The 26,543-nt window shown below is 44.7% G+C and overlaps 1 protein-coding gene across 2 annotated transcripts in view; it reads right to left on the reverse strand.

The window, feature by feature from the left end:
- tns3.2 (tensin 3, tandem duplicate 2) overlaps positions 1-26,543 on the reverse strand; it is a 258,371-nt gene that overhangs the window by 217,483 nt on the left and 14,345 nt on the right. For both annotated transcript variants that reach the window (XM_084308688.1, XM_084308687.1), the window contains exons 2-4: positions 10,217-10,394; positions 8,470-8,520; positions 3,697-3,819 (exon numbers count right to left, since the gene is read on the reverse strand). In XM_084308688.1, the coding sequence (XP_084164814.1) occupies positions 3,697-3,819; positions 8,470-8,520; positions 10,217-10,366 (324 nt within the window). In that variant the 5' untranslated portion in view covers positions 10,367-10,394. The remainder of the gene's footprint in view (positions 1-3,696; positions 3,820-8,469; positions 8,521-10,216; positions 10,395-26,543) is intronic.

Consider the following 26,543-nt stretch of genomic DNA (forward strand, 5'->3'; position numbering starts at 1 on the left):
TGCGCCTGGAAGCGCTCTCGCTCGGTTGCAGAATGTTCGCGCTCGCGCGTCTGTTGCGCTTGAAGTCGATCGCGTTCGGTGGAGGTGAGGGCCTGCGCCAGCATCTTGTCCGCTTCGCTGGGGGAAGACACCGGCGGAGGTGATCGGCTTCCGGCAGTGCTCGTTGGAGATCTGTTCTCTGGGCGCGCCTCGAGGTCCGTCTCCTGGGCGCGCTTCTCTTCTGGTAGTGGGTCGGGTTCCGTCCCTGGAGCGCTTTCTTTATCCTGGAGCTCTCCGGGGACTGTCCCGTTGGCGTTGTCGGGGGGTAAAGTCATGTCATGTCCCTCCTGGTCCCCCCCGTGAGCTTGGTCAGTTACGTTAGAACCCACTAGGGTCTCTACTGGCGGGGTAGCCTGGTCGGTAGGGTTGGACATAATTTTACTATCCGCTTTAGTTACTTTATCCGTATTTAACTTCCTTTTAAAGCTAGGTATTGGACTGACAACGTAGTCCTCTAGGTGAAGAGGTGGCTGCCGTCTGCGCTCCGGGCAATCTAGCTTAGGAGAACCGTTTGTGGAGTGTTCATCATCGGCCATGTTAATATTAATATTATATTAATATTACGCTAATTCTTATCCGGGGCTCGAAGGACCAATTGTAACTGAGGGGTACAATTCCCTGACTGTATTAATAAGTATGGTATCATTAAACCACTACCGTCTTATGTACTTTAATTACTGGCCATACAGTACATGATATATAAATATGATGAACACTTCCCACAATGAATCGGTTCCACACAAAGTTGTAATTAAGTATTTATTGCAGCAAAAGGTACATAATATACTTCTCTATTTTACTTTGGATGCGCTTATAAGGCAAAGGAATGTGCGTAGGCAAATCAATAATGAATGTCCATTCTCTGGTTAAGCAGGAGGTAATTATACAACCTGAATCTTAGGGAATTATATCTATGGTACACTGTCTGGTAGGCAGCGGGAGATTCGGGTAGGGGGTTCCCACCGGTTGCAAGCCAGCAGGGGGAGGAAATGTTCGAATGCAAAGTCTGGATCCACGGGGACTCAATAAGCTCCTGCTATGGGAGGCGGTATATTACTCCCTGGATCAGCAGACGAAAAGCAGCAGCTGTAATCCCAGTATGCGTGCAGCACAGGTGAAAGCCGGCCAGCCTCTCCAATAGAGACGGGCTCGAGTGATGTTCCTCACGGGTAGATCCCACAGTAGTGGGTGTAGACGATTCTTCTCCGCTCCAACAGCCTGGTCCAAAGCAATAATAATAATAATCCAGCCGGAAAGGGGCTCTGCATTCACCGTTGTAGATACTCCGGTGCGCGGTACTTCACATTAACTAGGTTGAACTTGACGTTAATCCATTAAGCTCTGACACTTTACTATCCTATTCGCACGCGGCTATAAGTGCTCTATTTAGACGCACTGTTGCTCACTTCACTTGGTCGTTGACTCGTGATGAAGGCTTTACTAGTAAGGAGCGAACGATACGTTGAACAAACGTATTAGGATAAGACAAGACTCTATTTTGGGGCAAAACGGGCCCACTTCACCGCACGTCGTATCGTGGGTGAGGCTTCACTTGGGTAACTCGAACTCGAACTACTTCTGTATTCACCTGCGCCATATTTATATGTACGGGGAATAATCTAGTGCCAACCTTATTTCTGTCTCGTATTCCTGGGCAAAGCCGGGCATGTACAGACATAATAATAATAATAATAATAATAATAATAGATCAAATTTATATAGCGCCTTTCATAGAACCCAAGGTCGCTTTACAATCAGGACAAAAAATAGGGCAAGGAAAGTAGGGGGGGAGGGGGAAAAGGGGGTGAAGGAAAGTAGGGGATAATGGACCTAATTTAATCTAAAACTAACTGATGGGGAAAGCCTTGGTGAAGAGGTGTGTTTTTAGAGCGGATTTGAAGGTGTCCAGGGTTGGGGCGTTGCGGATTTGGGGGGGGAGAGAGTTCCAGAGGGTAGGGGATGCCACGCTGAAGGCTCTGTCCCCAAAAGTCCGTAACCTGGTGCGAGGGATGGAGAGGAGACCTAGATCAGAGGATCGTAGGTTCCGGGATGGAGTGTACTGGTGGAGGAGATCAGACAGGTACCGGGGGGCGAGGGCATGGAGGGATTTGTAGGTGAGGAGCAGGAGTTTGAAGGTGATGCGGAACCTGACTGGAAGCCAGTGGAGATGGATGAGGGTGGGGGTGATGTGCTGCCAGGGCTTGGTGTGAGTGAGAACCCTGGCAGCTGAGTTCTGGACATACTGGAGCCTGTCCAGGGCTTTGCTGGGTACCCCGAACAGGACTCCATTACAGTAGTCCAACCGGGAGGTGACAAATGAGTGGATCAGGGTCTCAGCCACAGAGTCTGAGAGTGAGGGTCGGAGACGGGAGATGTTCCTGAGGTGGTAGAAGGCAGACTTGGTGACAGATTTGATGTGGGAGTGAAATGAAAGTGTGGAGTCAAGGGTGACGCCCAGGTTACGGACTTCGAGAGACGGGGAGATGGAACAGCCGTCAACGTGGAGGAGGAGATCTGCACATGTCTTGACGGTGGCTTTGAACTCGGCAGTGGGGGTATGGCACTGGCGCTGGTGGAACGCTATCCAATAAGAGAACGAAATATTATGGTCTGTACTAGGTTAAAGGGATATTCCGTGTATATGTACAAAGAATGCACAAGGGATATCAAACGATATACAAATATTATGCAATATATATCAATCAGTAAATATATATATTCGGTTTAACCCTTTGTAACAATTATTATTATTATTATTATTATTATTATTATTATTATTATTATTATTATTATTATTATTATTATTAGAATAGAGCGTGGCCCCATTGACTTTGCATCAGTCTTGTGGCTAACTAGCTGATCCAAAATAAAATAAATACTCTTTAAGTCGGGGGGGCGACAGTGGCTCAGGAGGTAGAGCAGTCGTCTGATAATCAGAAGGTTCCAAAAAATTCGATTCCCATTCCTCCCGGGCAGCATGTCGAATTGTCCTTGTGAATGTGTGAGGGAATGGCTGAATGTGAAGAACAAAATTGTAAAGCACTTAATAAAAGCGCTATATATATAAATGCACCATTTATAATTTCTTTACCAAGTCAATAAAGTGATAGCAAGTAAGAAGACTGTGTGGAGAGAATAACATATATCCTCAGGAACAAAATAGAGGTTTGCGGGGATATAAACCAAGTAATTAATATCTGAGAAGGGAAGATATAGGAGGGCTTGTATAGGAGGAGTCCCCCTGCTCTCTCCCGTGGTCAGTTGACCCCGGGGGAGAGCGGAGGCATGCCATTGAAGGTGTTTTTCTTTTTTCTATTTTATTTTATTTTTTACTTATTTTGATCTATGTACGAGCTATCTTACTGGAGGTACCATTGAATGTATGTATTACTTCTATATGATAACAGTAAAAGTGGACTTAAAGATGCTAAGAGAGAGATAAGAGGATGGGGGAGGGGGGTATACTTGTGTACACTTGTGGAGAAAAGGAACAAAAAAAAGTATTGATGGCAATGAAAACCTGACTTGTGTACTGTAAAATCCAATAAAGATATTGTAAAAAAAAAAAAAAAAAAAAAAAAAAGACTGTGTGCTGCTGGGACTCCACAAAACACGAGTGAAATACGTGAGAGAGAGAGAGTGATGGAGATGGTTTACCCTGCAGTGTAGGACCAGCACATGCTGAGAGTGTGCATGTAGCCAGTTCTCCATGGCTGTACACACACTGAAGATCTGGTCCAGAGAGGGAGCCAGGAGGTCCAGCCAGCCTGTATCCAACACCTGGGAGAGAGAGGACGCCGCACACACATGAGATAAGACACGATAAGATAAGAGATTCCTCTATTGACCGCTCTTGGGGAAATGTGGGCGCCATAGCAGCGCGGGGGAGGGGAGGTAATAGTAAAAAGACATAAATATAGGCAATACAATTTGATCTGAATATAAAGATATGAGAAGAAATAAACGGTGTAAACAATATAATTAACTCTGAATATAGAAATATGAGAAGAATAAACTGTAAACTAAATACAAACACGGTGGAAAGTAAATAAGTACCTTCAATAACTGTACTTCAATTATCTGGTCCTGTGTAGCTTCTTGCCACTCTGAGCATGGCACTAATGCTGCCCAAGGTTAGGGTTAGTTCAATTCCCACTGGGGTAGGGTTGTGTACTGTTCACATTTGAACCGATACCGGTACCCAACGGTACCTTTTTTCTGTACTTTAGTCTCTAAAAATGTAATCTACCTACCTCACTTTGTTGACAGAATCCGGCTATAGGGCGACAATAATGTGGTCAAGAGGCATGGTTTCTATCTTTAGCCTTTAACTGGCGTGGTTTATTTATTCACATGGCATGAGCAGCAGTTCTAGAGTTCTCCTCTCACTGAGAGGCTGGGGGGAAAGAGGAAGAGTGGGAGGAGACATCTCTATTTATACTCGCCACCTGGTGGTGTTCCTGAGTGGCTCCGCCTAGAGCGCCCTCTAGTGGAAACAGTTATATATGCAGTTAGACAGTTACTAACAATCCTACACAGAACCTCTGACTTCAACACACTTGTAAAAAAAATTCCAAACTTCAAATGATTTATTATCATTATTATTTATTTAGAACAATTTGTTAATATATATATAATATTGCAGCAAGCGTTGTCTGCATCTAGCTTTGTAAAGTGTAACCACACTTGTGACCGTTTTCGGCTTGCCATTGCCCCGACTGCTTTGTTGTTGAATCAAGTGAAATCCTAGGTAAGCTTGTATTGTGGCGTGAACGTTGACGTGAACGTGCGGCACACTTCATAGGTTTCGTTTTGCGTTTTTTTCTTATTTTGTGAATTACCAAAATGTGGCACCGGTGGATCTCACGTGAATCGATACTCGGTAGTACCGACATGATTCGGTCGATACCCTTAAAAGTACCGGACTCAATATCCATCCCTACACTGGGGCTACCCATACTGAACGAGCAAAGTGCTACGGCAATGCAGTCATTCATTCTGAATTGATTTTGAGGTTCTTGCACTTTAGTTAACTAAATGTTTTCATTATATGGACTGCATTTACAGTTAGGGGTTAAGTGTCTTGCTCAAGGACACTTCGACACACTGTCGGAAAAGGCTGAGGAAACACTGAGGATATCGCATCCTGTTAGGTTTCACTCTGTTTAGTCCAATCAAACAAATTGAAGCACAATGACATGTTTTTGTTTTCTACATTATTATATTTTGGCTGAACTGCCTCAAAAATATGTATCCTCTATCCTATGTATCAAGATTCAAATACGATCACTACTGAAATACTCTCATATGTTTACTCGTCAGTAAAGGCTGTGTGTCTTTCCTTCACTGTAATGCTGCTTAGCCACAGAAATACTTCATATATTTAGAGTTCCAGACCACGCAATTCAACCGGCAGATCACTTCTTTATCCATCGCAAGGATCGGACATCAGCAGAGTCCGGTAAACAACGTGGAGGAGGTATTGCCTTCATGTTTAACAAAAATTGGAGCGATCCAACTAACGTGAAGGAATTATCCAACCACTGCTCCCCAGAACTGGAATATATAACCATCAAGTGTCGTCCCTTCTTCCTCCCGAGGGAGTTAACGGCGATCGTCCTGATCGGAGTGTATATTCCACCGCAAGCCAGCAACAAGGTTGCGCTCTCCAGACTCCACGACGAGGTAAATAGAATACAAGTGGCGAATGTTAACGCCGCCATTTTAGTGCTGGGAGATTTCAATAGCGCCAATCTGAGAAAGGTATTGCCTGACTTCTATCAGCATGTGACTTGCAACACCAGAGGCGGTAACATCCTAGATCACTGTTACACGCAATTTAAAGGTGGCTACAAGGCTCATTCTGATAGTGGCTTTGGTAAATCAGATCACGCGTCCATCTTTCTTTCACCAAAGTACAAACAGAGAATTAAAAGTACTCCTGTAGTCTCGCGAGAGGTGCAGAAATGGGATTTGACGTCAGAGGAGACGCTCCGGTCCGTGTTTCACTACACAGACTGGAATGTGTTCCGCGACACAGATAACATTAATGTCTACACGGAAACAGTGCTGGACTATGTTTGTACTAGGGTGGAAGAAACAATCCCCACTACCAAAATGAAAGTTTACCCAAATCAAAAACCCTGGGTAGACAAATCCGTCCGTGAAGCTCTGAGAGAGCGCACCAAAGCATACAACGACGGCCTAGTGGCAGGCAACATGAATGACCACAAGGTGGCGCGATACAACGTAAGGAGGACAGTGTCAGAGGCCAAACGGCGCTACAGGGATAAAATTGAACTCCAGTTTGAACAAGCTGACTCTAGAGCTATGTGGCAGGGGCTCAAAACGATGACAGACTACAAAGGCGCCTCCCTCAAACTGAACAGTGACATCTCCTTAGCAAATGACCTCAATACCTTCTATGCGAGGTTTGATGCTGGTAATAACAACACCAGCTCACAAGCCACGGCAATGGGGGGGGGGGGGGGTCGGCTGCTGATGGAGGCGCAGTGTTCAGGGTAACAGAGCATGAGGTGAGGCGGACCTTTAAAAAAGTGAATATCAGGAAGGCAGCAGGTCCGGACGGCATCCCCGGCTGCGTCCTAAAAGTCTGTGCCGACCAACTGGCCCCAGTATTCACTGACATATTTAACCTGTCCTTAGAACAGGCTGTCATCCCCACCTGCCTGAAGAAGTCCACTATTATCCCTGTACCCAAAAAATCCAAGCCTGCTTGCCTCAACGACTACCGCCCTGTAGCTCTCACCTCCATAGCCATGAAGTGCTTTGAGAAGCTAGTAAAGGGCTACATCTGCTCCTCCCTCCCCATCAACATGGACCCCCTGCAATTTGCATACCGCCCCAACAGGTCCACGGAGGACGCCATAGCCCATGTGCTGCACACAGCAGCATCACACCTGGACAAGAGGCAGGGGAACTATGTGAGAATGCTATTCATCGACTACAGCTCGGCATTCAATACCATAGTCCCCTCCATACTCATAGCCAAGCTCAGGGACCTGGGCTTGGGCTATGACCTCTGCCAGTGGGTCTTGGACTTCCTGACTGGCAGACCCCAGGTGGTGAGAGCAGGCAACTGCACCTCCTCATCCATCACCCTCAACATAGGGGCCCCCCAGGGCTGTGTTCTGAGTCCCCTCCTCTACTCCCTGTACACACACGACTGTGTGGCTCAGCGGAGTAGCAATACAATCATCAAATTTGCTGACGACACAGTGGTGGTGGGCCTGATCTCTGCCAACGACGAGAGGGCCTACCTGGAAGAGGTCAAGGTCCTGGCGGGATGGTGCCAGGAAAACAGCCTCTCCCTGAACGTCAGCAAAACAAAGGAGATGATTGTGGACTTCAGGAGGTCGGGGGTCAAGGACTACAGCCCCCTCAGCATCGACGGGGCACCGGTTGAGAGAGTCAACAGCTTTAAGTACCTCGGAGCCTACATATCCGAGGACTTGACATGGACCACACACATTGACAGTGTTGTGAAGAAGGCACGACAATGCCTCTACTTCCTCAGGCGCCTAAGGAAGTTCCAAGTCAGCCAGAAGATCCTTAAGAACTTCTACTCATGTACAATAGAGAGCATCTTGACCGGCAACATCACCTCCTGGTTTGGGAATAGCACTGCACAAGACCGAAGCAGACTACAAAGAGTGACACGTTCAGCCTAACGCACAATTGGAGGGGGGCTCCCCACCCTCCAGAACATTTACAACAAGCGTTGCAAGGGCAAGGCTAAGAGAATCATTAAAGACTCCAGTCACCCGAACAACTGCCTCTTTGAACTGCTGCGGTCAGGCAAGCGATACCGGAGTCTCAAGGCGAGCACAGAAAGACTCAGAAGAAGCTTCTATCCCCAGGCCATCAGGCTGCTAAACGAACAATGAATGAACACTACACAACAACAACCACCAAACGCACATAGCACACACATCCACACGCACACACTCACTTTAAACAAACACACTGTAGCACCCACTCCACACACTTTATAGCACACACCCACTTTAAACAAACACACTGTAGCACCCACTCCCCACACTTTATATTTATGGATGAAGGATTGCACTACAACTCGTACACCTTACTGTAAATTGTACCTAAAATTGTACCTCATCCCATTTCTGCTTTGCACTAGATAGTACTGTACATTAGTACACTGCATAGTATTGTGTATTGTATATTATATGGTAACTCAGAACATTGTACATATGTCTATACCGAACACTGTGACCTCATTTTTCTTCTTCTAAATTCATGCTATATTATGTTATTATGTTATTTGATACTATCTTGTCTAGCACAGTCTCTGGAGCGTAACAGTAAGAAGCATTTTGTATGAAAGTATTCTGTACTTCTGTATGACAACTATTAAAGAACTTGAACTTGAACTTGAGTTATTGATATTACCTTATGATTCATGTGAGAGAGACTGCCATTCTTCTCTGAGAGGTTGATGACCTGAAGTAGGAAGAGTAAATGGAAGGACCGTTTAAACAGGCTAGGATGAGCACCAGATAGTGAGAGTAGGGAGGATAGTAAACAGTGAAGGATGAGCACAGACAGTGGGAGTAGGGATGATAGTAAACAGTGAAGGATGAGTACCAGACAGTGAGAGTAGGGATGATAGTAAACAGTGTAGGATGAGTACCAGACAGTGAGAGTAGGGATGATAGTAAACAGTGAAGGATGAGTACCAGACAGTGGGAGTAGGGATGATAGTAAACAGTGTAGGATGAGTACCAGACAGTGAGAGTAGGGAGGATAGTAAACAGTGAAGGATGAGCACAGACAGTGGGAGTAGGGATGATAGTAAACAGTGAAGGATGAGTACCAGACAGTGAGAGTAGGGATGATAGTAAACAGTGTAGGATGAGTACCAGACAGTGAGAGTAGGGATGATAGTAAACAGTGAAGGATGAGTACCAGACAGTGGGAGTAGGGATGATAGTAAACAGTGTAGGATGAGTACCAGACAGTGAGAGTAGGGATGATAGTAAACAGTGAAGGATGAGTACCAGACAGTGAGAGTAGGGATGATAGTAAACAGTGTAGGATGAGTACCAGACAGTGAGAGTAGGGATGATAGTAAACAGTGTAGGATGAGTACCAGACAGTGAGAGTAGGGATGATAGTAAACAGTGAAGGATGAGTACCAGACAGTGGGAGTAGGGATGATAGTAAACAGTGAAGGATGAGCACCAGATAGTGAGAGTAGGGATGATAGTAAACAGTGAAGGATGAGTACCAGACAGTGAGAGTAGGGATGATAGTAAACAGTGAAGGATGAGTACCAGACAGTGAGAGTAGGGATGATAGTAATCAGTAATACAGTTTCTTCCCCTTCGGATGTATATATTTTTTTATGATATCTTTTTCTTACACAGTACTGTATATTTGTATGTCATAAATGTCTTGATGAATTGAAAATGGAGGACCCTTATGTAAACAAGATGAAAGTCTTTTTCTGGTCTTCATCCTCTTAGCAGTTGTTAGTATTGAGCTGTACTGTATTGTACCCATTCTGCAATCTGTTGATAAAGTTTTCAATCAATCAACCAATAGCTGTGGAAATCTATACCATACTCCCTGATGATGTCGCCGAGCGGTAGCATATAGAGAGAAAAGAGTAATGGACCTAAAGAGCTCCCTTGTGCAACCCCGTAGCGGTTTTCATGTTTCTCTGATGTATGGCCTCCTAGACTAATATAAAATACCCTTTTAGTAGTAAGAAGTATCATGGTATTTATAAAGAAGTATCATGGTATTTATAAAGAAGTATCATGGTATTTATAAAGAAGTATCATGGTATTTAACTATTTATAAAGAAGTATAATGGTATTTATAAAGAAGTATCATGGTATTTATAAAGAAGTATCATGGTATTTATAAAGAAGTAGCATGGTATTTATAAAGAAGTATCATGGTATTTATAAAGAAGTATAATGGTATTTATAAAGAAGTATAATGATATTTATAAAGAAGTATTATGGTAGTTATAAAGAAGTATCATGGTATTTATAAAGAAGTATCATGGTATTTATAAAGAAGTATCATGGTATTTATAAAGAAGTATCATAGTATTTATAAAGAAGTATCATGGTACTTATAAAGAGGTATATCAGGGTATTTCCATAATCTCCCCCACCCCTCTCACCAGGTAGCTGTGTCCGTGTTTGGACTGCAGCATCAGGGTGAGGTCACGCAGGCTCTGGAAGTAGGCCTCCTCTCGACATGGTTCCGGGAAGAACACGGTGATGATACGCTCTGTGATGTACGTCAGGTCAATCCTGTACCCCTCCTCCATGACTGAGCACAGCTACTCACGTGCGTGCCTACATGAGAGACAGAGACGAGAGACAGAGACAGAGACAGACTGAGCTGATAATAATGAAAGATACACTACTAGCCTACTACCATTACCATGGGGGCTGAAATAAACAATACAGATGATTTTGCGGGCCGGACGTGTGTATATATTTCTCGGCACTTATTCTACCGGTAGTGCGGTAGTTGTTGCCACGGTATTGGGATCTTTGGCTGAATACTTCATTGGCGGGGAAGAAGAACACGGATAGCGGTGTGTGGACCGTCCCGCGAACCCCAGACCACCGTCCCACGAGCCCCAAACCACCGCCCCGCGAGCCCCAGGCCACCGCCCTGCGAGCCCCAGACCACCACCCCGCGAGCCCCAGACCACCGCCCTGCGAGCCCCAGACCACCGCCCCGCGAGCCCCAGACCACCGCGAGACCACCGCCCCGCGAGCCCCAAACCACCGCCCCACGAGCCCCAGACCACCGCCCTGCGAGCCTTGTTTCCCGTGCGCCTAAAATTCTACCTGGTCTCGTCCCGCGGGGCGGTGGTCTGGGGCTCGCGGGGCGGTCCACACACCGCTATCAGTGTTCTTCTTGCCTGCCAATGAAGTATTCACCCAAAGACCCAATACCGTGGCAACAACTACCGCACTACCGGTAGAATAAGTGCCGAGAACTGTGGGAAGTGATGCAAACTGTCTTGTCGTGTTTTGAACATTTATGTTGCGTTGATGGAATCACGTTAAGGAAAATATACACGTGGGCCGGACACATGACAATACCTAAAAAAGGTGCCTTATCCTGAGGTCACTAGCTTAATTGGTAATTTTGTTTTATCTATTCGATATTCGATTTGTGGATACCAGCTCAATATGAATGGTAAATGGTGCATTCACATAGCGCTTTTACCCAAAGCACTTTACTATTTCTTCCTCACATTTTACCCATTCACGAGCGCCACTGTCGCAATATGTTGTTGTAAATGGACTTCTGTTAATTTTCTGGTGCCTCAGTGAATACAAGGACGTATTTATTTGTTTAAATCATTATTGGCTTATAATAGATTACATTTTTACAGATTTATTACATATATTATGATTAATTATTCACCCACAAGAGTTTGTAAGATTAGTAATTCTAGGCTAAACTGGTCCTGGCCTACTGGAGAAGGAAGTAGAAATCACACACACACACAAAACATCTCTCACCTCAGCTTTCACTGGTCTTGCGCAAAACCAATTATTTCCACAGCTTTGATTTCAGAGTATGTATAAGGAATTCATTAAAATAATGATGCATTTGCAAGCTAATAATACCTTTAATTAGTTATTCACCCACAAGAGTTTATCAGATTAGCAATTTGAGGTGTTAAATCTGGTCCTGGACTTGGGAGAGTCACATACATACACACACATGCACTCAACACACACAAAACATATCTCCCACCTCTCTCTACCGCAGCGTTCACTTATCTCGCACAAACCAATCATTTACACAGTTTTAATTTTACTTTTATAAAGTAACATTGGATGCAACCAAATAATACCACAGCCCGAGTGAGTGAAACTGAAAACAGATGACAAGTTTAAAAGTGAAAGTAAATAATGTACAACTGAAGGCTAAATACTGTGCCCTCCTCCAATGGCCCCTGAGCAAGGTTATCCACTCAAAACAAACACCATGTAGGTGCAGATAGGGCTCTGTGCGCTTGCTTGAAGAGTGGAGACATTCTGCCGCGTGGCGAGACGGAGGTGTGTCTGATTCCTATCACAGGCCGGTTGAACCACGTCCAGGAGAGGCAGCGGAAAGTGACAGTTGGGCCGCAGTTTGGCCCGTGGGCCTCGCATTTGACACATGCCAGAGCGACTGAGTCATGGAAAGTTCTACGCAAGGGGTGTCGCTGACCGAATGCGGAACTGTGAGCTCTCGACTATAAATCAAATGTTTACTAAGCATTAATCTTGCCTCGTGGCACAGTGACTCTGCACAGACTCGGGTGCATCGTTTTGGCCCGCACAGCGATATTTCAGTTCAAATGCGGTAAGCCTCATTAATCCTAAATCCATTTTACGGGATGTGATCCTAAATCATTGTGGGGTAAAAAAAATTTAAAAAGAGGAACTGAGCTGAGGGCTTTAGTCGTCGGAACCCCTCATCTGGCCTGTGAGTGATGGTGTGTCTCTGACGAGTGCATCCTGACCGGGGCGGAAGATTTATTGCCCACTGTCGCTGTGGTTGAGCCGGAGAGAGGCCTTGAAGCAGGGCCGGACTGGGGAAATAATTCATACCGGGAGATATAGCGCGAAATATAGCCCCAATCAGGCCACTTTTTAAGCGGGGGGTCTGGGGGTCCCCCACCAGGAATTTGTTTGTTACAAAGACTTAATTTCCTGCATTCTGGTGAATTTTAGTGCATGTGAATCACAAACTAATGAGCCAACAATTGCTTAGTACAATGTACTGTTATGGACCTCAAATAAAACTGTTGTGGCACTAGCAATGCTACTCTCTCCACCTTCAAAAAGAAAAAAGCAAGAGCACAACATATTTTTCTATTTACTATTATAATACAGTTAACCACTCTCTCCTGTAAGGGCCTTTCTTTTTCTTTGTTTTATCCCTCTCTCCTCCACCCTTTCTTTTTCTTCCACTGTCCATCTTGACATCAACGTTAATTGACTTTCGCTCTACTGTATCTCTTCCGAGTCCCTCACAACCCCCTCCAATGTACAGTAAAAATGACCAAGTATGGTCTTGTCAATATTCCAATGTACAGTGTTGCTTGTACAGTTGTACAGTGTCCCCCACCCACTCTCCTACCCAACCTCCCCCCCACCCACCCAACCACCTCCAATGTACAGTACCCCCCCCACCTACCCAACCTCTTCCAATGTACAGTTTCTACGTCAAATGTATATACTTCTTTTCTGGACTCTTTTCGTATCACAAACAGTACTGTATTTGCAAATCTGGTATGTCATAAATGTATAGATGTAGCAGTACTGTCTATCTGTATGTCATATATGTTACGATGAATTAAAAATGGGGGACCCTGATGTAAACAAGACGAAAGTCTTTCTCTGGTCTGCATCCCCTTAACAATTGTATGCATTGAGCTGTACAAAACAAACTGGTCAGACTACTGCTTGACCTTACTCCTAGAACCCACCTCACCCCTGCCCACTTTGACAACCTAGGATGGCTTAGAGTAGACGACAGAGTACAGCAACTTGCAATGGGCCTGGTCTACAAGATACACTACACGACCAAGGTACCCATGTACATGACAAAATACTTCCCAAAGGTCAGTGAATACCACGATCACAACACCAGAGGGAGCTCCACAAATCATGTTAAACCCAGATTCGGCTCAAACAAGGGACTAAACACGTTTCGCAATTATGCCACATCAATGTGGAACGCCCTACCCAAAGCTGTAAAGGAATGTGAATCACTACCCACTTTCAAAAACACTCTCAAAAAACACCTAAGGGAGACTGCAACCCGAAACTGGCCCCTGTAAATGTCCGAACACAACCCCCTCCAATGTACAGTAAATTACCAAGTATGGTCTTGTCAATAATCCAATGTACAGTGTTGTTTGTACAGTTGTACAGTGTCCCCCACCCACCCCTCCTACCCAACCCCCCCCCCCCCTACCCAACCCCCCCCCCCCCCACACTCCTAACCAACCCCCCCCCCCCCCCCCCCCCCCCGGCCCCCCCAACCACCTCCAATGTACAGTCCCCCCCCACCCCCACCTACCCAATCCAATGTACAGTTTCCACGCCTAATGTACATACTCTTTTCTTTCTGGACTCTTTTTGTATCACAAACAGTACTGTAATTGCAAATCTGGTATGTCATAAATGTATAGATGGAGCAGTACTGTCTATCTGTATGTCATGTATGTCATATATGTTACGATGAATTGAAAATGGGGGACCCTGATGTAAACAAGACAAAAGTCTTTCTCTGGTCTGCATCCCCTTAACAATTGTATGTATTGAGCTGTACTGTACTGTACCCATTCTGCAATCTGTTAATAAAGTTTTCATTCATTCATTCATACTGTACTGTACCCATTCTGCAATCTGTTAATAAAGTTTTCAATCAATCAATCAATCAATCAACCTGGCTCATTGCCTGGCTGTTATTCTGCATCTGAGTGCCGTCTGCCATTCCATTCGCCGCCTCCGCTGTCAATCAGTTGTATCGCCTGGTCCCGCCTCCACCAATCACAAGCGGCAGCACGGCTCCATTGTGATCCGCGTGAGGGAGAGTCAGATAGTTCTCCAACTCTGCCGCAGACAGTGAAATCCTGGTTGTTCCCCACCCACCTAGGTTATCTAACTATCGCGCCGCGCCGCCGCCACAACTAGAAACAATGGCCTGGCAAAAAAAATGTATAATAATAATACATTTTTTTTTTTTTTTATATCATTTTTTTTTTTTTTATCTGTGCAGGCCAGGCCACCGGGAAAACTCCCGGTGCTCCCGATGGCCAGTCCGGGCCTGCCTTGAAGTACAACAAACACGCCTCTGATTGGACTTACTGTAATATCTGTGTGTGCGTTTGTTTACGGTGGTTTTCAAACGTCTTCTCTATGAGATTTTTTTTTCTTCTTTTAAGCCCTTCATGGTATTTAACCAGACCCTAGGTCAACACATTCCAAATTACAAGAATAATCAGTCAAAAGGAAACTCCCATCTCGAGTGGAAAGTGAAGATTATAAAAAAGAAAAGAAGAAAAAATAGGTTCAGGCTAAATTACTCTGAAGAATTGGGCACCTAACTTGTGTCTGGGGGACACTGGAAGGTTATGACAACATAATCAGAAGCTTTAGATAAGCTTGGTTGGACTCATCCAATCAAAACATTCAGCTTTCAGTCACAGATTTCACCAAAAAAAGGAATTCCGAGACCGATTAAATCTGTCTACAATCCAAATTTGGGTTTCAGCCCAGCCTGTGGTGCCTGGTTCATAATGTAAATATACAGTATGCAAGCTAAATCATCAGTTTAAACCCAACTCTTGTGATATAATAAACTGAAGGCCAAAGACTGGCTGACTATGTGATATCCTCTCACAGGGTCCTTGACTTATGCTGCGAGTCTTATAGCCCTATTCACACTAGTATTACCTGGGGACCTCTAGTCATTTGTAATAATTGTGGGGGACGTGCATGCTCTTAATCGTGGGCAAATCTGCCACGTCTGCAATTTGTAAAAGTAAAAATTCCAGCACAAATTACCCACCATATTTCAGCAAACGCAGAGATCTTCTGATTATAGCAGTCCTGTGCGAATCGGCCTCTCAGCGATTTGGGGTTTGTGATTCGTTTTTTGGTATGTAGTCAGATCAATACAGGAAGATTTTAAATGCATTTTCAGTGCCAAAGCAACCCGCTTCACCTCAGCATGGAGATCGATAGGCCTACGGTTCCTTCTTGGAAAGATATATTTCCACATACTGTAACCATGTTCCAGTTCATTATTTTCCCCCTGCTGGACTGGTCATAGATTTGATGAAGCACTCTGCATGATTCCATTTTTTGCAACAGCATTTGTTAAAGATTTGTTTGAGGTGTAATTTGCTCTGGGAAGCATACGTATATACTGTATATATTGAGTCAGCCTCATTCATCTTAAATCCATTTACAGGATGTGATCCTAAGTCATTGTGGGAACTGGACTATAATAGGTCATTCATGAACTTTCTCCAGCTGGTTCTGTGTTGGGCGGTCTTCTCCGCTTCCTTCAGGATGTTCCTGTTTCCTTGAGTTCTGCCTCCACAGACCTTCTCTGCCTGATACTGCCTGATACTTTAATTGGGACCACAGTGTCCACTATATCCCCAGGTTTGTTTCGGCTATGGTTGTCTTCATGATCCAGTCAACTGCCAAGAGGAAGAGAAAGGGAGACAGCAAACAGCCCTGTCTGACTCCTGTCTCTACTGTAAAGTTGTCAGTGAGGTGTCCATTTTGTATGATCAGTAGGATGATTGTAGATATAGCGGTTATATGATGGTTACAAACTTAGAATATCGTAGTGTGCCATGTGATTCTATATTATGTCTCAGTCCAGACATTAAAATGCTTTTTGGAAGTCGATGAATGTGTTCCATTCCAGGGTCTGTTCTACAATGATGCGAAGGGTGGCAATGTGGTCAGTGTGTGATCTGTCCTGTCGGTAAACCGCTTGTTGGTCTCAGAGCTCTTTGTCCAGTTCTTTCAAGTCTTTCCAGCATGATCCTGCGTAAAAACCTTCCCTAGCACAGATATACAGTAAGCATGATATCTCTGTTGTTGTTACAGACTTGAAGGTTGTCTTTTTTGTCGTTTTGTCCAGTCGCTTGGCACCTTTTCTTCCTCCCAAATCTGTCCAAAGAGTTGGAAAAGTAGTATGGCTGCCGTTTCCGGGTCTGCTTTGATTCAGCTTCTGGGGGTATTCCTTCAGGTCCTAGTGCTTTGTTGTTTTACAGCTTTTGAATAGCCTTTTTTGTTTCTTGTTTATTGGGCTTGCTGGTATTGACCGGTAGGGGGTGTTTGGATGGAGGGATGTTGGCTGGTTCTGTTGGCATGGGTCTATTCAATGGGCTATTATTACCATGGGTCCCCACGTAAAACACTAGTCCCGTGCGAATAGGGCTTATTTCTAAAGCACCTCTTGGCAACTCTGATCATAATGCTATTTTCCACGCTCCAACTTACAAAGCAGCTCTTGAGAGGGGAAGAACTGAGCAAAGGAAGGTCCACCTTTGGACTGAGGCTTCCACTATGACCCTCCAGGGTTGTTTTGATCGTACCGATTGGCATGTGTTTAAGGATGCCTGTAGTGACCTACATTAATTGACTGAGACTGTTACTGCTTATAGACGGTTTCAACATGACAACGTAATCATTCTAAATGGACCCAGATTTACTTCCTGTTGTAGTCAAGGAGAGTATAAAAGAAGGAAGGGTCATCATGTCAGAATACCAGCGTTCTATACAGAGGTGCGTTGCTCATGGGATGGGGTTGCACGACGTGCAACCAAGCTTTTGTGAGCAGAAGCGCGCGCACACACATGCACGGATTTGCGTGCGCGCATGCGCTCAAGAACGCGCTGCACTCGACTCGTCGCGTGTACCTGGCTACCTGCATAAGCATAAGGCCTAACAAAATTAATAGTTGGTTTCAGGTTGGTTGTCAGTTTGGCCATGGGTAGGTAGGGAATTTATTTTTTATTTTTTTTTATTTTATTCTTTCCCACGGCGACTATGGATAGGGAATTTCTTTATTAACAGATTTTTGTTTTTTATATAATTTTTTCTAAAAACTCATAAAATATATTGGGTCGCACCTAAATCGGCAGGGTCGGTCGGCAACCTGAAACCAACTATTAATTTTGTTAGGCCTAACAATAGCGCATGGAATGCAACCCATTTCATGGTATTCACATTCACAGGTTTGGTGTGAACGGTGCTCTGCCTGAGTGAAAGCCCCCTGAGACCATCGTTCACACTAGGGGTGTAACGATTCGACCTCACAACGATTCGATTACGATGCTTCAGGCAACGATTCAATGCATCATGAAATCTCTTCATTTGACCACGATTCGATTCGATAAATTTTTTTAATCAGTTAATTCCCCAAACAATGTTGAATACACAAATGTGGCTGGGGGAACTGATTCACTCAGCATGAATAGACTATAGGTCAATAAAAACAATACACAATTTTTTTTTTTTTTTTTAATTAATTACGATTATAATCGATTCTAACTATTCCACTATGACCCTCCAGGTCGATGCATCGAATCGAACACATTAGAATCGATGCATTTCGATTAATCGATGCATCGTTGCACCCCTAGTTTACACCAAACCTGAGGGGGCAGGGAGCTCTGTGTCTATTCCATCCTATCCTATCCAACCACTACACTACAGTAAAATACGTATGCACAAAAGTAATTCAATGCAGCACTGCAGAATGTGAAAGGGGATTCAGCCCCATGAATCAAATTATCACCAATAATTTTCAAGTAAACACAAGTTGTCTGATTATTTTAAGTTTGCTTTTGTGTTTGTGTGTAAAACAATTTATTTAATTGAATTAACTTAAACTAGAAAAGTAAATACAAACTAAATTAACAATGTAACTACAATTACATTTAAAACATTGTTTGTTTTTCCACCATATCTGAACATTTATGCGCATGCGCGTGCACGTGCCGTCAATATAACGTGTGCAACCAGAGTTGAAATCACCAACGCATGCCTGGTTCTATACCCTGCTTGGTGCCAGACTTTGGTGCCAGTTCTATTGAAGCCTGTATTCAAATTCTAAATATAAAGGTTTTCTGAGGAAATATACATCAACCAATATATCAAACTTTAGCTAGTTAACCATGCAATTAATTGCAGATGATTCTGACATCCGAGGTAATAACCTGTTTAAATGACATCCCATTCAACTCAATGTCGGCCGAACTGAAAGTGTCCACACTTGGCACCAATGTGCGTTTCACGCGCTACACAGTGACGTGGTGATGACGCTTCCTTCTTTTATAGTTTCCTTGGTTGCAGTGTTTTACTAATATCAATAACTGAAAGCAGTTCAAGTTCAAGTTCAAGTTCTTTAATAGTTGTCATACAGAAGTACAGAATACTTTCATACAAAATGCTTCTTACTGTTACGCTCCAGAGACTGTGCTAGACAAGATAGTATCAAATAACATAATAACATAATATAGCATGAATTTAGAAGAAGAAAATGAGGTCACAGTGTTCGGTATAGACATATGTACAATGTTCTGAGTTACCATATAATATACAATACACAATACTATGCAGTGTACTAATGTACAGTACTATCTAGTGCAAAGCAGAAATGGGATGAGGTACAATTTTAGGTACAATTTACAGTAAGGTGTACGAGTTGTAGTGCAATCCTTCATCCATAATATAAAGTGTGGGGAGTGGGTGCTACAGTGTGTTTGTTTAAAGTGGGTGTGTGCTATAAGTGTGTGGAGTGGGTGCTACAGTGTGTTTGTTTAAAGTGAGTGTGTGCGTGTGGATGTGTGTGCTATGTGCGTTTGGTGGTTGTTGTTGTGTAGTGTTCATTCATTGTTCGTTTAGCAGCCTGATGGCCTGGGGATAGAAGCTTCTTCTGAGTCTTTCTGTGCTCGCCTTGAGACTCCTGTATCGCTTGCCTGACCGCAGCAGTTCAAAGAGGCAGTTGTTCGGGTGACTGGAGTCTTTAATGATTCTCTTAGCCTTGCCCTTGCAACGCTTGTAGTAAATGTTCTGGAGGGTGGGGAGCCCCCCTCCAATTGTGCGTTCGGCTGAACGTGTCACTCTTTGTAGTCTGCTTTGGTCTTGTGCAGTGCTATTCCCAAACCAGGAGGTGATGTTGCCGGTCAAGATGCTCTCTATTGTACATGAGTAGAAGTTCTTAAGGATCTTCTGGCTGACTTGGAACTTCCTTAGGCGCCTGAGGAAGTAGAGGCGTTGTCGTGCCTTCTTCACAACACTGTTAATGTGTGTGGTCCATGTCAAGTCCTCGGATATGTAGGCTCCGAGGTACTTAAAGCTGTTGACTCTCTCAACCGGTGCCCCGTCGATGCTGAGGGGGCTGTAGTCCTTGACCCCCGACCTCCTGAAGTCCACAATCATCTCCTTTGTTTTGCTGACGTTCAGGGAGAGGCTGTTTTCCTGGCACCATCCCGCCAGGACCTTGACCTCTTCCAGGTAGGCCCTCTCGTCGTTGGCAGAGATCAGGCCCACCACCACTGTGTCGTCAGCAAATTTGACGATTGTATTGCTACTCCGCTGAGCCACACAGTCGTGTGTGTACAGGGAGTAGAGGAGGGGACTCAGCACACAGCCCTGGGGGGCCCCTATGTTGAGGGTGATGGATGAGGAGGTGCAGTTGCCTGCTCTCACCACCTGGGGTCTGCCAGTCAGGAAGTCCAAGACCCACTGGCAGAGGTCATAGCCCAAGCCCAGGTCCCTGAGCTTGGCTATGAGTATGGAGGGGACTATGGTATTGAATGCCGAGCTGTAGTCGATGAATAGCATTCTCACATAGTTCCCCTGCCTCTTGTCCAGGTGTGATGCTGCTGTGTGCAGCACATGGGATATGGCGTCCTCCGTGGACCTGTTGGGGCGGTATGCAAATTGCAGGGGTCCATGTTGATGGGGAGGGAGGAGCAGATGTAGCCCTTTACTAGCTTCTCGAAGCACTTCATGGCTATGGAGGTGAGAGCTACAGGGCGGTAGTCGTTGAGGCAAGCAGGCTTGGATTTTTTGGGTACAGGGATAATAGTGGACTTCTTCAGGCAGGTGGGGATGACAGCCTGTTCTAAGGACAGGTTAAATATGTCAGTGAATACTGGGGCCAGTTGGTCGGCACAGACTTTTAGGACGCGGCCGGGGATGCCGTCTGGACCTGCTGCCTTCCTGATCCGCCTCACCTCATGCTCTGTTACCCTGAACACTGCGCCTCCATCAGCAGCCGACCCCCCCCCCCCCCCATTGCCGAGGCTTGTGAGCTGGTGTTGTTATTACCAGCATCAAACCTCGCATAGAAGGTATTGAGGTCATCTGCTAAGGAGATGTCACTGTTCAGTTTGAGGGAGGCGCCTTTGTAGTCTGTCATCGTTTTGAGCCCCTGCCACATAGCTCTAGAGTCAGCTTGTTCAAACTGGAGTTCAATTTTATCCCTGTAGCGTCGTTTGGCCTCTGACACTGTCCTCCTTACGTTGTATCGCGCCACCTTGTGGTCGTTCATGTTGCCTGCCTCTAGGCCGTCGTTGTATGCTTTGGTGCGCTCTCTCAGAGCTTCACGGACGGATTTGTCTACCCAGGGTTTTTGATTTGGGTAAACTTTCATTTTGGTAGTGGGGATTGTTTCTTTCACCCTAGTACAAACATAGTCCAGCAGACCAGTTAGTGAAAGCAGTGTTCCCTAACGACAAGCCTTGGATAACTACATCTGTTTTGAATTAAAAAAAACATATTTCGGACCATAGAGCAGAGGCAGCTAAAAACATGAAAAGGGAAATAAGGAAAGTTAAGATGAAATATAAGTCGAGAGGGAACTTGGCGTGGGTGACTCCCGTTCTGCATGGGAGGGGATCGAGTCAGATGGAGAGGAAAGGGAAGAAAGCTGTGACAAACCTGATGAAGTGCTGACCAAAGTGAATAATTTCAATTTTTTTGATGAGCATGATTTTAAAAAGGAACATCCAGCTTTTGGGGATGATACTGGAGCCTCCTGACAGCAGTATTATCATCGATGAGGAGAGAGAGAATTTATAATAATAATAATAATAATAAATCAAATTTATATAGCGCCTTTCATAGAACCCAAGGTCGCTTTACAATCAGGACAAAAAATAGGGCAAGGAAAGTAGGGGGGGAGGGGGAAGAGGGGATGAGGGAAAGTAGGGGATAATGGACCTAATTTAATCTAAAACTAACTGATGGGGAAAGCCTTGGTGAAGAGGTGTGTTTTTAGAGCGGATTTGAAGGTGTCCAGGGTTATATATCGCTTTATAATTGTGTTCCTCACATTCAACCACTCACTAACACATTCACACATCGACGGCAGAGGCAGCCATGCAAGGAGCCAACCTGCTCATCGGGAGCAAGTAGGGGTTAAGTGTCTTGCTCAATGACACTTCGAAACGCTGCCCGGGAGGGTGCGGGAATCTAACCGGAAACCTTCCGATTACCAGACGACCACTCTACCTCCTGAGCCACTACTATTGATATAATATACTGCCATTCTACTATTATTATTATGTTCTACTCTATTATTATCCATTTTCCTGCCTGTAAAATCATAGGCTGTGATCTGAATGACCTCTGCCTTGTTCACCAGAAGAGGGTCGTTAAGAAAGCTCAGGATGTTCTCCAGGACCGTCTCTGCACCCTCTTTATTCTCTCCTTCCCTCGTAGGTATCATGCCTAGACGGAGCAGGAACAGATATTAGCGCTCTGAGAGTTGCCCCGCAACTGTAAAGCGCATTACAAATGAAATCTATTATTATTATTATTATTATATAGTCGCTCTCTTGTCCCAGAGGCTATTCAAAGTTTGAACTTGTAACCGGAGGGTATTGGACTAAGACTCATTAATTGTGATGAGATTTGCACTACAACCCATACCTCATTGCACCTTACCCTAAGTCGTACCTCATCCCATTTCTGCATTGTACTGTATAGTGTATTGTATTGTAACTCACTTACTGATTTTTTCTACTCTGTATTGTATATTGATGAACACTATTGTTTACACTTTAGTTACGTACTTTTGACTTTCTATTTTATACTTTATCTATTTTTATCTAGCACACTCTCAGGAGCAAAACAGAAAAAAGCATTTCATATAAAAGTATTCTGTATTTTTGTATGACAACTAATAAAGAAACTTGAATGTTGTTCTTTGTTACTGTTATGTCTGTTGTGCACTTCATTTTTTCATATTACCAACGTTCTGGTAATATATATCCTTTAGGCTGTATGTGTTTTAGGACTAAATCTTAATGTCTTTTTATGTTTCAAACTGTGTTGCTGCCAAATTAATCACCCCGTTGGGGGATACTAAAGATGTCTCTACTCTACAAGGGTTCTCTGTACAGCTCTGAGTAGATCCTCCCCCTTGTATTCTGCACACAAGCACCGAGACATTTCAAGCTTGTTAATACATGTCTATGAGGGAGAGAGAGAGAGAGAGAGAGAGAGAGAGAGAGAGAGAGAGAGAGAGAGAGAGAGAGAGAGTATAGTCAGGAGGTCAGCCTCTCCTTCACCCTGTGACCATGTGACCACACGGCAGAATAAACAGAATCACAGCTCATTTCACTCAGACATGCCATGTAGCCATACATGCGTCCATGCAGGAATCTCCTGTATGTAGCATCAATGAAGGGACGACGCTCTACACCGGTGTTTGTAAAACTATGGATCGGGACCCGAATTGGGTTGTCGTAGGTCTCCGGTGGGTCCCCCAATGACGAGACTGCTAGTACCTTTTTAATAAGCTTGGGCCCAACACATTTTGGTTGAGTTGGCGGCGGTGGCTCAGGAGGTAGAGCGGCCGTCTGGTAATCTGAAGGTTCCCTGGTTCGATGTTCATGTCGAAGTGTCCTTGAGCAAGACACTGAACCCCTATAACTGCTCCCAATGAGCATGCTGTCATCTCTGTGTGTGTGTGTGTGGGTGAATGAATGGATGAATAAATGTGTGATTTGGGGGGGGGGAAAGTGCTATATATAAATGCAGTCCATTTACCATTTGGGTTCTGGTTTAAGAAGCCATGAACATGTCTGTATTTTGATATGAATCTAGACCCGTAACCAATTTGAGAAGGACCGGACAATGATGTCATCGTGACATTGAGGAAATTCAATCTTTGTGGGAGCAGCGCTGCTACCGGAATTATTTCTCTTATTCAAAGATCAGGAAGAACAGACAGAGAAAAGAGCCATGTGCGTGAATCCAACTTGAGTTACTATGACTGAACCCTGCAGCCAACCGAGACAGATCACAGCCTGATCAGAGGCCCTTACCTTACCTTCACACACACACACGCACACGCACACGCACACGCACACACACACGTACACACGTAGAAAGCTAAATTGAGACTTCCGGTTTGACAACAGCATGTAGTGGTCACGTCGGTCATGAGCTCCGCTCCTGTTCAGAAATGGCCTTCGATCAAAACAAAATGGATATATATCTTAATCAAATTAACCTACCTAAACGATCAGAAGAAGACGCTAAACAGTTAGAAACACCCATCACACTAGATGAACTTAGGGAGGCTATATCTGAAATGCAAATTGGTAAGGCTCCTGGAAGGGACGGTATCCCACCAGAAATGTACCTCTCATGCTGGGATGTAATTGGACCCCTATTACTTAATATGATTTTATACTCAATCAAGGAGGAGAATTTCCATAAGATCGACAATATTGCACTCATAACAGTCCTCCTTAAAAAAGACAAAGACCCCACCGATTGCGGTAGTTATAGACCCTTGAGCCTCCTCGGAACCGATATCAAGCTGTATTCCAAGGTATTAGCCATCAGACTTCAAAAGCATATGACATCTTTAGTTCATCCTGATCAGACTGGCTTCATAAGAGGCCGCTTGATCACGGATAATATAAGACGGTTACTACATGTGCTAGATGCCAGCAAGGATGACACCCCACCTATAGCGATGCTGTCCCTGAATGCGATGAAAGCCTTTGATAGGTTGGAATGGTCTTATTTATGGGCAGTAGTAGAAAGGATGGGGTTAGGTGTTGTGAAGGGCCAGATTAAACCGAATATATATATTTATTTATATATATATATTTAATTGTATTTGTATATTCTCTAATATTCCCTGATATCCCTTGTATATTCCTTGTACAATATGCATTGAATATCCATTCTAGCCTACTGAACATCCCATAATAGTCTCCATTCTACTATTGGTCGAGACCTTGGTGCCAGGCTGCCATACCCCTCAGACCCAGTTCAAACGTACCGCTCAACATGTACGAACAAGTCCTAGTTCCGCGTAGGAATCTGGCTACCGCACCACTAATGGGACTATTTGTTCATAGTGCGTATATATACTGCGCTACTAAAGTAGGACTTCCTTTTCAGTCCAGTTTCTTACCCTCCAATAGAGTCACAGACGTAAAGCCTCCCCGCGACGCCACGTGTGGGAGTAAGGCCAAGTTCGGCTTACCATCAGTATTGAGACATCGTGTATATTAATATTTGAATAGTCATATTTGGCACTATATCGTCGAGTTGGACGTAGTCTATTAAGCTAATAATAGTCTGTTAATATATAGTGCTTCGTGCGGTGAGAATACTACCGTAGTCAGCACCCCATCGTTTCGGGCAGAAAACTGGCTGCTTATCCAGGGTGGTTGACCCCACGTGAAGCTGCACCCGAGGAGCCCCAGAGCCGACGAGCGAGTGGACCTGTATACCGGATTATTCTACCGACGACAGCCCGCCTTCCCAGGCACGGATTATGCTTTGTATACGTTGATTATTCCATGGATAAAGACCCCCGACACTGCCGTGTGTTGGAACCCCCCCCCCTGGAGAGGACGCAAGGTGAGGAGACGCTCTGCAAGACGAGGTCGCTTCACGTCTCTCCCCCGTGGACCGGAGAGAGCCGGCTCACAGAGAGTCCACCTGCTTTCATCTGTGGTCCAAGGATCGCCGGCGCATTGAACGGCACTACAGTGGGTTCACCTGGGATACCCTTGGCCGGATGAGGCAGCCGGATTCTACCCCCCCCCCCTTCCTACTCCTGTCGGCTTACAAGCGACCGGATTAACCCCCCTTAGTGTATCCAGTATATAATCATTAAAGTATCATTGCTGTTATTCCTTAACTATTCCAGGTTGTATATGTACCACCTGCGCCTTCAGAGATTGGACATTCTCTATTGATATACCGACGAATACTCTTGCCATAAAAGTGCATACTAATTCCCATTCATAAATGTGATTGATTTGATTAAGTGCTTGCTCTACACACCATCGCTGTGTAGAAATAAAGACCTATTTCTAATTCGTACATTTGTGTTGGATCCGTTTCATCTACGTGACAGTGTTCATCATAATATATTTATGCCGAGTACTGGGTGGCCGAATATTAAGTACAAAGGTAGTGGTAGTAAGTATCATATCTAGTAATACAGTCAGGGAATTGTACCCCTCAGTTACAATTGGTCCTTCGAGCCGGAGGGTAATTAGTGTAATATTAATATAGTGTTATTAATATTGAAATGGCCTATGATGAACACTCCACGAAACGATCCTCCTAACCAACGCCCGCAGCGCGAACGACGGCTCCCTCAGTACTTAGAGGCTTACGCTGTCAGTCAACAACCTAGTCTTCTACTAACAGTAAACGCGGTAAAACTAGAAAGTAAAAGTATGTCTAACCCCAACGCCCAGACTACCCCGACCATAGAGGCCCCTACGGGTTCTAATGTAACTGACCAAGTTCACGGTGGGGACCAGTGGGAACCAGACATGACTTCACACCCCGCCAGTACTGAAGAAGTAGTCCCCGATGAGTCCCGGGAGGAATACAACGCTACCGAGAGAGAACTCGGCACGGAAGAAGACGGGGAGAGCACCGTGGAGATAGAGCTCC

Source organism: Notolepis coatsorum (genome assembly GCF_963971535.1).
Source record: "Notolepis coatsorum genome assembly, chromosome: 2".
In the NCBI taxonomy this organism is placed as follows: Eukaryota; Metazoa; Chordata; class Actinopteri; order Aulopiformes; family Paralepididae; genus Notolepis; species Notolepis coatsorum.